Source organism: Cololabis saira, chromosome 9 (genome assembly GCF_033807715.1).
Source record: "Cololabis saira isolate AMF1-May2022 chromosome 9, fColSai1.1, whole genome shotgun sequence".
Classification (NCBI taxonomy): Eukaryota; Metazoa; Chordata; class Actinopteri; order Beloniformes; family Belonidae; genus Cololabis; species Cololabis saira.
In genome coordinates this window covers 41,066,419-41,078,562 of record NC_084595.1, presented here as the reverse complement: position 1 = coordinate 41,078,562, position 12,144 = coordinate 41,066,419, and the positions used below count along the sequence as shown (strand labels likewise).

At 39.9% G+C, this 12,144-nt stretch overlaps 1 protein-coding gene across 1 annotated transcript; it reads right to left on the bottom strand.

Moving 5' to 3' along the window:
• Positions 1-3,139: 3,139 nt before the first annotated feature.
• Positions 3,140-4,814, bottom strand: LOC133451295 (tripartite motif-containing protein 16-like). Its single transcript, XM_061730264.1, has one exon. The coding sequence runs from the start codon at positions 4,805-4,807 to the stop codon at positions 3,140-3,142; it is 1,668 nt and encodes a 555-aa protein (XP_061586248.1). The 5' UTR covers positions 4,808-4,814.
• Positions 4,815-12,144: the final 7,330 nt, after the last annotated feature.

Sequence of the window (12,144 nt, the reverse complement as noted above, 5' to 3'; positions counted from 1 at the left end):
ACATAGGTTCAGGTCTTTCATATATTGTTGGATTTCTTTCCTTGTCTGAGAGTGGGAAGTATCCGTCCCAGATGAGCGATCAAGCTTGGGGTCTAAGGTGCAATTTAAGTCACCAGCTAGTATAATTTTACCAGGCAAGCTGGCGAGTAATAAAAATAAATTCTCAAAAAATGATGGATTGTCATCGTTGGGGCCATATATATTAACCAAATTAATATTCTCTCTCAAGAGTGTTCCTTGGACCACCAGGAATCTACCAGCTTTATCGTGAATGGAGTTTACTTGAAAGGGCACTCTATTATGAATTAATACCATCACTCCTCTAGAATGAGAGGGGAAACAGGAAGCCAACACTTTCCCTGGCCATCTCCTTCTTACTTTTATCAAGTCATCAGTTAGTAAATGGGATTCCTGAATAAATACTATTGAAGATTTGAGCTGTTTGATCCTTGTAATTAATTGTTTTAATTTAGTCAATTTTACCATCCCTCTAACGTTCCAAGACGTGAATGTAATATCTTTAATTGCGGTCATCAAGTCCTAATAATAACTAGTTTGTACCCCATATTATCATTCTATAGTAGTAGGTGAACTTTTTCAGTATATGTAGTATCCTAAGTGCACCAGAAAAGAGCAAACTGTGGAAGATACAGAAAAGAAAATGAAAACAGACAAAAAACAAAACAAAATAAAACAAAACAAAACCCATAAAACTCAAAAACTGCCAAAAACAGAACCCCCGAGCTGTCAAGCTGAACAGGGCAACCTTTTGCCCATGCCACCCCTCCCCCTGACCTTCAGGTGCAGTTAAGTGCACATACTGATCCAATGTGAACAAGGGAGCAGCTAGACTAATATAAGCTGTCATTATAACAGATCTAACCAGACTGTTGTGCCTCCTGGCAAAAAAGTGTAAACTACACTAACAGGATCGAGAAAAAAAAAAAGAAAAAAAAATGTACACCCTTGACACTTTGTATCTTGGCTCTCTTTTAGGAAAACTAACAGTATGAGAACAGACCTTCTAACGGGCACATTAAAGTCCACTTAAAGAAGATGGCGTGGTGGATTCTATACAGAGTAAATAAATAAATGTAGGAGCCACCAGACTAGGAAGAGTGAAGCAATTACACAATTAAAATAAAACAGAAACCCTCCGCCTGATAAAAGATGAGGAGGAAAAAAGAGAAAAAAAAAATGCTTTACATGCCATTTGCTGGCCAAAAAGGCCTGATTTATCAATCTGTTACAGGCGGGTAAATTATACAGCAGATTATTTTTAGATCATTTTAGTTATTATCCGAGTCTTTTGCGCATTGTAACTCCTGGATGAATTTTTCAGCCTCAGCTGGGGTTTCAAACTCACGTGATTGTCCATCAGACGTCACTCGTAGTTTAGCTGGGTAGATTATTCCATATCAAATGTTCATTGACATCAGCTGTTGTTTCACCCGGTCGAACCCTCTCCTCCGCCGGTGGAGCTCCGCGGAGAGGTCCGGGAAGAACATGATTTCATGGCCGCTGCAGAACACCTTGCCCTTGGACCTGGCTGCTCGAATCACTCGGACTTTATCCTGGAAGTTTAAAAACATTGCGATGAGGACTCTCGATCTCGTTGATCGGTTAGGTTGCGTGCGGCCGGGCAATCTGTGAGCTCTTTCAATGAGCGGAGGTCTCGGGAATGTCGCCGGCCCCAGCGCTTCGGGGAGCCATTTCTCCAGGAAAGCCGCGGCGTCGTTTCCCTCCATCTTCTCTGGTAGGTTCACTATCCGAAGATTAGATCGACGTGAGTGGTTCTCGAGCTTGTCAAGTTTATTTGTGAGGAATGTCACCTGTTTACCGAGCGTATCAGTCTTGGTTTTCTCTGAGTTAACTGTGTCCTCCACGTTACTTCCACGCACTTCTGCTTCATCCATGCGTGTCGAAAAGTCCCGCAGTTCTTTTTTCACGTCATGAATTGCTACCAGGACCTCGTTGGTCTTTGCGGCAAAATCATTTCTTATAATGTTGAGCACCTGCTTGAGGTCCATGTCTCGGGCCGTAGTAGCATCAGCACCATCCTCCTCCTCCTGGAGCACGCTGCCAGCATCCCCTGGTGTATTAGCTTGGTGGTTAGCATCTGGGACGTCGTCTTCCTCACAGGAAAAAGTTCTATTTTTAGCTTTCTTCTGTGGCATAATGTTGCGGGTATACCAGGAGTCGGCGCAGATATTAGTTATCCTTCGTTGTGTAGTTTAAGGAGAATTTGCAGGATTTTTACAGAAATATCGCCAGGAGCTCACCAAAAGACGTGTGCTTAGTTCAGCACCATAACCACGCCCCTCCCACTTCTTTTTCTACTCTGGTTAGAGCTTGTTTGTGCTGTCCTCTGAAGGGAGTAGTACACACTGTTGTAGGAAATCTTCAATTTCTTAGCAATTTCTCGCATGGAATAGCCTTCATTTCTAAGAACAAGAATAGACTGTCGAGTTTCAGATGAAAGTTTTCTTTTTCTGGCCATTTTGAGCGTTTAATTGACCCCACAAATGTGATGCTCCAGAAACTCAATCTGCTCAAAGGAAGGTCAGTTTTGTTGCTTCTGTAACGAGCTAAACTGTTTTCAGAACATGATTGCACAAAGGTTTTCTAATCATCAATCAGCCTTCTGAGCCAATGAGCAAACACATTGTACCATTAGAACACTGGAGTGATAGTTGCTGGAAATGGGCCTCTATACACCTATGTAGATATTGCACCAAAAACCAGACATTTGCAACTAGAATAGTCATTTACCACATTAGCAATGTGGTAAATGACTATGACTAAAGAGTGTATTTCTTTAAAGTTAAGACTAGTTTAAAGTTATCTTCATTGAAAAGTACAGTGCTTTTCCTTCAAAAACAAGTACATTTCAATGTGACCCCAAACTTTTGAATGGTAGTGTATTTAGAAACATTCAAAAGTCTTATGTAGCAGAGAGAAATTTAAAGAGAGTCTAACGAGAGCCAATAAAGAGCTTAATTTAAGTTAGGAACTCAAACCAACAGATTAAAAATGAATGAACAAACGGCATTGATCTCTCAATCATTGTTGACTTGATGCATCAGTCTGAGAGGAGTAAAGACGCAACAAACAATGAACTCAGCAAGAGATTGGACACTTATGTGGGTTTATAAAACCTTGCAGTGTCTCCATAGTCAAACCAGAGACGTATCCCAACATGAAGTGGTTTTGTGAAAGTGGTCTGGACTCTGTGGAGAAGCGTCATGGTCTCAGAGACGCTGTAGAATGACAGAATACCTGCTCTGTGATCCAGGTAGACTCCCACTCTGGAGGACTGAGAATCAGAGACGCGGGTTTTGAGTTTGTTATGCCAAAATTTGTTACTTTTATTTTTACAAACTAAGGCCCAAGATGTGTTATTATGTCCAAATTTATTGTCTGGTGTGTTGACATCCTTGTATGTGACTGCTACAGAACCTTCTGGTCCTCCCCACTCCACTTCCCAGTAACAACGTCCAGTCAGACTCTCCTCACTCAGGATCTGACACCCTACAGAAGATCTCTCCGGGTGACTAGGATAACCCTGTAAAACCATTGTTAATGTTGCTTTCCTGTTTCCCTCAGATAACGCCAGGTTGTTCTGTGCTGTGTTTCTATCCAGCGTGATTTCACGTGAATATCTTAAGAAGTCAGCTCTGGTTCTTGGCTCTGGTGGCTGTGACAGTAAAACATCTGCCTCAGTCACTCTCAGTGAGATGTCAGTCCATTTCTTTCCCAGAATGTCCTGTAGTTCCTCTCTGGTCTCTGACACAGCAGCTTGTACATCCTCAAAGTACTTCCGAGGGCGTCTATCGATGCCGGATGAGTGTGTGGACTCACTGAGTGGCAGCAGTGAAGTGTAGCCGTGTAGAAACTGGTTATGATCTTCTGTGCGTGAAAGCTGCTCCATGTCGGTGTCTTTCTTCTTCAGGTCAGTGATCTCCTGCTGCAGCTTCTCTTGAAGTTCTTTTACCCGACTCACTTCAGTTTCCTGTTGGGATCTGACCTTCTGCTTCACATCAGAGCTTCTCTTCTGGATGAGAAGCACCAGCTCCCTGAAGATCTTCTCACTGTCCTCCACTGTTTTATCAGCAGAACGATTGATGTTCCCCACCTCTCGCTGCAGCAGCTTCACCTCCTCCTCCAGGTCCTGTACCTTCGTCTGGATCTTTTGTCGAGTCATCCCCATCTCCCTCTGTTTCTCTGCCCTTTCTGTTTTAGCTGAGACTACGTCATGGCCTTTATGCTCATCCACGGTGCAGACGTAACAGACGCTCTGCTGATCGGTGCGGCAGAACATCTTCATCACCTCGTCGTGGAGAGAGCACAAGTTCTCCTGTAAAGTCTTGGCGGGCTCCACAAGCTGGTGTTTCTTTAACTGTGCCACACTGTAATGGCTTTGCAGGTGTTTCTCACAGTAAGAGACCAGACACACCAAACAGGACTTTATGGATTTCAGTTTCCTTCCAGTGCAAACATCACAGGCAACATCTTCAGGTCCTGCATAGGAGCAGTCAGCAGGAGCCGCTTGGAGTCCTGTCGTCCTCAGCTGCTCCACCAAAACTGCTAACATGACATTTTTCACCAGGAGAGGCTTCGGTGTGAAGGTCTGCCTACAGTCAGGGCAGCTGTGGGTCTTCTTGTGCTCCTTTTCATCCCAGAAGTTTCCAATACACTTCATGCAGTAACTGTGTCCACAGGGAATAGTCACCGGATCCTTCAGTAGATCCAGACAGATTGAACAAGTCAAAGTTTCTTGGTCCGGCTGAGCTCCTTTCTGCGCCATTTCACCTGTCAGAGGCAGAGAGTGAGTGTGTGAATTTAAGTTTCTTTTTCCTGGAGGTAGAACCATGTGACCGTGCAGTGAGTGGAGCCAATCAGCTCTCAGTCTCCACCCACAGACTGCAGCTCTGAGAGGGATGGAACGAGGAAGTCTGCGGAGAGGACGGAGCTACGTCTGAGCTCAGGAAGAAGTGGGGGGTCATTGCAACAACAAAGCTCATCTACCATTTCACCACTCCCATAAATCATATCTGGTAATGTAAAAGTAGTCTGTTGCTTTACTTGGCACGTAGCTGCAAACTTTCATGCAAGTGTTTCACATTTTTCACACTTGAGGCTGTTTTGGGTCAAATTTGAAGCTTTTCTATTTAAATGGATTTTAGATCCATGCACTAAAAAGGAATAAAGTATTTTTGAAACATTATGGATTTTTATTTTCAAGTGTTTTTAAAAGCAGGACATGAAACTGTGGGATAATAGATGTTAGAAGTTATGTAGAACCTGAAAAACAACATACTTCCAACTGTCTAAAACCTTTATTTAGGATTAATCATTAACTATTATTGTGAGATAAGCTATTTATGGATATATCTAAAGTTCAACATTTTGTCTAAACTGTCCCTCCTGAGAGATTTTTGGTCTGGATCAAAATTGAGCCTTTTCCATTTAAATCCTAACAGGACGACAGAGACCCATGTGCTCACCTGGACAACAGACTGGAGTTACAATGTGATGCTGAGGCTCTTTAGAAAAGGGTATTTTGTAGATTTCACATCTTGAAGACGTTTGTATCCCTCGATATTTACAGCAAGATGTTGCATATATTCTATAGGTCTGTGGTGGAGGAGAGTACAGTTTTGCTTGCAGCAATATACTTTCCAACTGTCAAAAACCTTTATTTAGGATTAATCATACACTATTATTATGAGTTAAGCTACTTATGTATATATCTAAAGTTCAAAATTGTGTCTAAACTGTCCCTCCTGAGAGATGTTTGATCTGGGTCAAAATTGAGCCATTTCCATTTAAATTCTAACAAGAGTTGAAGAGAATCAGATGTTCACGTGTCTAAATATAGCAAAGTCAACCAACAACATACTTTATTTTCTTTTTACAAAAAATTGTACAATTTTATGACCAAGATAGAAATAAAAGTATCTTCAGTTGGATCATATTGATTCATTTTTTATCAGTAATGTAGACTGTGAAAACCATGGACAGAATTGTCTCCTTAAGAGAAAAGTGTCATGCTGGCTCCTCCCACACCTCCACGGTCAGCATGGCCAGCCCTCTGATCACCGTCCTGACACTACAACTCCCAGCATGCCTCAGTTCCCCTCATGGACTGCACCTTTGCCCTCATCACCTTCATCCGTTCCCCCTTGTGTCGTTCCTGCTGCACAAACCCAGCTCATGCTGGAGTCCTGGTTGCTCCAACTTCCTGTGAGTTTCATCTACACCTGTGTCTCTGCGTCTCACCGCACAGTGTCATTGTTATTAAACCGTACTTTAGTCACGTCTGCACTTGTGTCCACCTGCTGCTTGGAAACCTGACAAAAACAACATTTTCATCACTAATATCAGAGAAAAAAATACTGTTTTTATTTGACACACTCAGGCATTGACAGAAGGAAAATGCAGGCACATTATGGATATTTATCATGGAGCACAATCAAGGCATTGAATGAATGAATGAATGAATGAATGAATGAATGAATGAATGAATGAATGAATGAATGAATGAATGAATGTATGTATGTATGTATGTATGAATGAATGAATGAATGAATGAATGAATGAATGAATGAATGAATGAATAAATGAATGAATGAATGAATGAATGAATGAAAGCTTTATTCCGAACATGGGTAAACATAAAATAACACACAAGTCAAAATAGTCAAAACAACAAAAAAATAAATATAGATAAATAAACAAAACAATGTTACCATGTCCGAAAAGGAGTAGAAAGAAGCATATGCTTATTTAATCCTACCCCTTCTCCCTTCTCAGAAATTACTATCCTCAGTTGATTTCAGTATCATATTACATATTACATTACATATGTACACATTTACAACCAGAAAATAAATAATGTGAGTAAACAAGTGACTAAATGATCTGTGCAACACCTGGTGATCGTCAAAGCCCTTCATCCTCCCTGTATCCTGTGAAAACCATATTTTTGTACCGCTGTTTAAACCGGCTCATGCTTGGACATTGCTTGAGCTCCGCACCCAAACTGTTCCACAACTTCACTCCACATAACGAAATAGTAAATGTTTTGAGTGTTGTGCGGACACAAAGATGTTTTAAATTGTTTCCCCCCCTCAAATTGTAATCCCCATCTCTGTTAAAAAACAATTTTTGGATATTTCCAGGAAGCATGTTGTTTTTAGCTTTGTACATAGTTTGTGCTGTTTGAAAGTGAACCAGATCAGTAAATTTTAATGTTTTGGATTTTAAGAAGAGTGAATTTGTGTGATCCTTGTAACCGGCATTATGAATGATCCTTATGGCTCGTTTTTGCAGCATTCACAATGATTGTAGTGTACATTTATAAGTATTGCCCCAAACCTCCACACAGTAATTTAAATATGGTAAAACCAGTGAACAATAGAGAATGTGAAGTGATTTGTGGTCCAGAATATGTTTTGCCTTATTGATTACTGAGATGCTTCTTGATAGTTTGTTTTGTACATGTTTTGAGTGAGATTTCCAGTTTATTTTATTATCTATTATTACACCAAGAAACTTATTTTCATGAACTCTTTCAATATCCACACCTTCAATTTTCACCTGCACTTGAGTATCCCTTTTACAATTCCCAAATAACATGATTTTAGTTTTACTTAAGTTTAATGATAATTTGTTTCTGTCAAACCACCTCTTTAATTTGCACATTTCTGCCATGATCATATCCAGTAGCCCCTTTAAATCCCCCCCAGAACAAAAAATATTTGTGTCATCGGCAAACAATACTAATTTTAATATTTTTGATACCTTGCAAATATCGTTGATGTAAAGGATGAACAGTTTTGGACCCAGTACTGACCCCTGGGGGACACCACAAGCAATGTCCAAGCATGACGATGTAAACTCTCCCAACTTCACAAATTGTTTCCTGTCTCGTAAATAACTTCTCACCCAGTGCAATACTACGCCCCTGATCCCATACCGTTCCAGTTTATTGATTACAGTTTTTTCTGAATCCTTAAGTACATTTTTTGCAACATTGGCTATTTTTGCTAAACTCTACACACAAATGAGAAAACCTTTCACCAAATTATCAAAACTTTATAGTTCTCTTGCAAAATCAAACACAGCTTGATTTACTCTACACACCTTAGTAAAAATGGTGTTTTCATATCAGACAGTAAACACATGCCATCATTTACTAAGCACATAATGTGCCAACTACACACTGATGGTATGAATACAAAACACATCTGGCTTTTTTTCTTTTTCTGTGCACAAGGTAGGCTAGGTCAGTTTGAGGTCATACTTTTGTCATAGTTCTGTAAACACACAGGGATCCAAACTTCAAGTATTGGTGTTTATTCACACTCGTCAAAACAAAGACACAGCACAGAACACAAAATAATACATTCACAAAAAAAAGACAATCAGCCTACATCATGCTGTCTCTCTGGGTCCGGCTACAAAATCTCATCCACATGGCATGCGATGTCCTCCAGCCCAAGGCACCGGAGAAAATACCTCCTTGCATGCCGTATCCAGGCCTGACATGATGCCTGCTCAATATCTCCACATGCCTCCTCCATTGCTTGTAAAAGGGCTGCGTGTTGATGGGGAATGCGGTCGTGGACTTTCCAGCGCCAGGCAGAAAAGAACTCTTCAATTGGATTTACAGTAAGAATGGAGAGTATGGGGGGAGGTTCAGTGCCATGAAGAGTGGGTGATCAGTAAACCAGTTGCGGACCAAAGCAGCCCTATGGAAACTAACAATGTCCCATATGATGACATATCGGGTCTGCTCTGGCCCTTCCTCTTCCCCCTCCTCGTCCTCCTCTTGCTGCTCCTTGTCCTCTTCCTCTAACTTCCTCTAAACCTCTCGCTTCTTCACCTCCACGTCCTCTTCCTCGGCCTCCTCTGATTCTTACTCTTCTTGCTGCTTCCATTGTACTCCACACAGGCAGCTTACCTGTGGCTTATTCATAGTGCTTAGGCTGATTGCAAAGTGAACTAATTCTCTAAAATTGTTTTCACATGTGAAAGTGTGCCAGGCAGTTGGCAAAATAGTGTAAATAATAGCCAAACATGTGTATAATTTTGCTAGGAGTGTTTTGGAAATTTGGCAATTGAGTGTAAGCAGTGAATTGTGCCTACAGTTTTGAAAAGTGTGTGTTACAAAATTACAAACTGAGTGCAAAGCAGTATTTGTGCTTTTAGTTTGGCTAACTCAGTGAGTGGTTTTGCTATGTGTGTTAATAGTTTTAGAAATTGTGCTACAAGAACAAAATTAGCGCCTAAGCTTTCAGAAAAAACTGTAATATGTTATGATTGATTGTGTCAAAAGCTTTTTTAAGGTCTATGAATACTCCAACTGCATACTGTTTGTGGTCTATTGCGTTTGTAATTTCCTCTATTGATTCAATTATTGCCAGTGATGTTGAGCTGTTTGATCTGAATCCGTACTGACTGTCAGAAAGTAATTTATGTTTATCTATGAATTTGTCTAGTCTGTTATTGAATAGTTTTTCTAAAATTTTTGAGAATTGTGGAAGTAAAGAAACAGGCCTGTAATTTGTGTAGTGGTGTCTATCCCCAGTTTTATACAGCGGTACAACTTTAGCTATTTTCATTTTGTTTGGAAATTTACCGGTTTGGAATGACAAGTTACAGATGTATGTTAGTGGTTCTGAAATCCCATCAATGACCTTTTTTACAGTTTTCATATCAATTTCATTACAATCGGTGGATGTTTTATATTTACATTTATTTACAATATCTATTATTTCTTTTTCTTCCACTGCTGTAAGGAACATTGAGCTGGGATTCCTATCTATAAGATTGTCATTCCAATCATCAGATGACAATGGATCAGGGATTTTTTCTTTAAATTTACATTAAAGAAAGAAATTATTTCTTTGTTCAAATAAACCAGATAGCACTGCCCCCGACATGATTCATGAAATGTACGTAAGCAGACAAGCTTTTCTTTACATTAATATATATATATATTTATTTTGGAACAAAGTTACTGTAGATCCAATACAAGTCTCTGACTGTTAAAGGTTGTTGGAGCAAACCATGTTTGACTTTTGAATCAACACGTATGTTTCTGGTTAAGCACGTCACTAATGGGTTAATAAATGCACAAGAAGCGATGTTGTCATTCTCTGAGGAATTACAATCTTCAATCTTTGTTAGCGTTGATATCTTCTTAGTTTCCACACACTGATTTGGAACATTAACAGAACATTCACGTAGACGGAAATGTCCAACATCTATGTCCGAGCCAGTCGATGTTCAGAAAAATAAAATGAAGGGTTGAGGTTGGAAACTGAACATGCGTTTTATGATGCGGTAAGTTTAATGACTTTACAGTTCATTGTGTAAAGATACAGTGGATGATACTGCGACCCCACAGGAGCTGTAGCACTCGTGAGATGGTGTAGAGGAACTTCCAGGAAGGAGGAGTCAGACCAGATGAAAGCTTTGCACAAAACTAACAAACTAAACACTGATTAGTGGGTGTAGTTCAGCATAATCCGGAGCATCTTGGTCGTCTGTCTGACTTCACATCATTCCCGGACTGACAGCCAAACACCTGGATTTTTTCAGACCCAGGGTTCTGAAATCTGTGTGGCTCAACTATGCAAGTTTCTCCAAGGCCTCTTCAACCTTGTTTCCCAGAGACAGGAGAATCAGAATCAGAATCAGGTTTATTGACCAAGTTAGATCAAACAAGACGGGGAATTTGACTCGGTTATTTTCACTCACTGTACAGTAAATAGATAAATGACAGCTCTTAATAACATATATACAATTTCTTTTAAAAAGTGAAAGGTTCAGCAGTATGAGGTAGACATGGTTATTGAAAGGTGCATTGTTACAGCACATGATTGTGGTTATTATTATTATTGCACAGTGATTGATTACTCTGAGACTCTATGAGTGTTGAGAGTTCATCAGAGAAGGTTCCAGTGTCCATCATGTACCAAAAAACATCTCATCCATCTGCCATCAGTGACGGTAAAGTCTTTTCCCTAAGAGTCCATATCATTAAAGTTCTAGAGAGACTATCTTTGTCTCCCCTTTGGAAGCAAACAACCATCTCTCAGGACCTATCCAACTTTGCTTACTGTGTGCTAACTGGGGTTAAAGATACCACTATAATGCTTCAGTAGGCCCACTCTCATCTGGATGACAGATAAAGCACTGAAAAATCATGTTCCTTGATTTCTTTACTGCATGTAACACATTCTCACTCGTAGTACTATGTGACAAACTCCAGGAAACACAGGTGGATGCCTCCACGATCACCTACATTATCATATAGGGCTGGGCGATATATCGAGATTTTAATATATATCGATATATTTTCAAACGCGATATGGTACGAGACAATATCGTTTATATAGATTTACATTTTTTTTTTTTTTTTATGATTTTGATTTTGATTAATTTGTGACAAATTGACTTGAAGTTGTTATTTGCACAACTGTCAACCTCAGTGGAAAAGTCTGCCTGTTACCGTCTACATTGTATTAATTACACAGTGTATTTTAATTTAATTGTTATGCAGGAAAGGGATATTTGTTTTATTTTATTCAAGAAGCATTTTTATTCTATATATATGCAGGCAGTTTATTTTTATTTCATTTGTTTTATACATTTTGATATTGTGCAGACCTCTGTTAATAAAGGAACCTGTGTGACATTTGGCACGAGGCTTTGTATTAAAACTGACTGTTTTTTTAAGGGTTTGCCTCAGAAAAAAAATGAAGCTAACAGAGATGCTAACAGAGATGCTAAAAGAGATGCTATGCTATAATGCTTTGGGGGAAACCCCAATTATGGCACAGAAAAAATATCGATATATATCGAGTATCGCCATTCAGCTAGAAAATATCGAGATATGACTTTTGGTCCATATCGCCCAGCCCTATTATCATATATCTGATAAAGAGACTACTTTTTGTGAGGTTTTAAGCAGCTCGTCATCGTCGCAGGAGGCTATACTTTCAGCATCAATATTCACTCTGTACAAACATCAAAACTTCCTGCACAACTCAGACTTGCCGCTATCAGAAAACCTCAGATGACTCTGCTGTGGGGAGATGTGTCAGTGGAGAACAGGAGGCTGAGTGCAAA

Coding starts and splice junctions, on each gene's coding strand:
- LOC133451295 (XM_061730264.1), bottom strand. CDS start 4,807: ATGGCGCAGAAAGGAGCTCAGCCGGACCAAGAAACTTTGACTTGTTCA.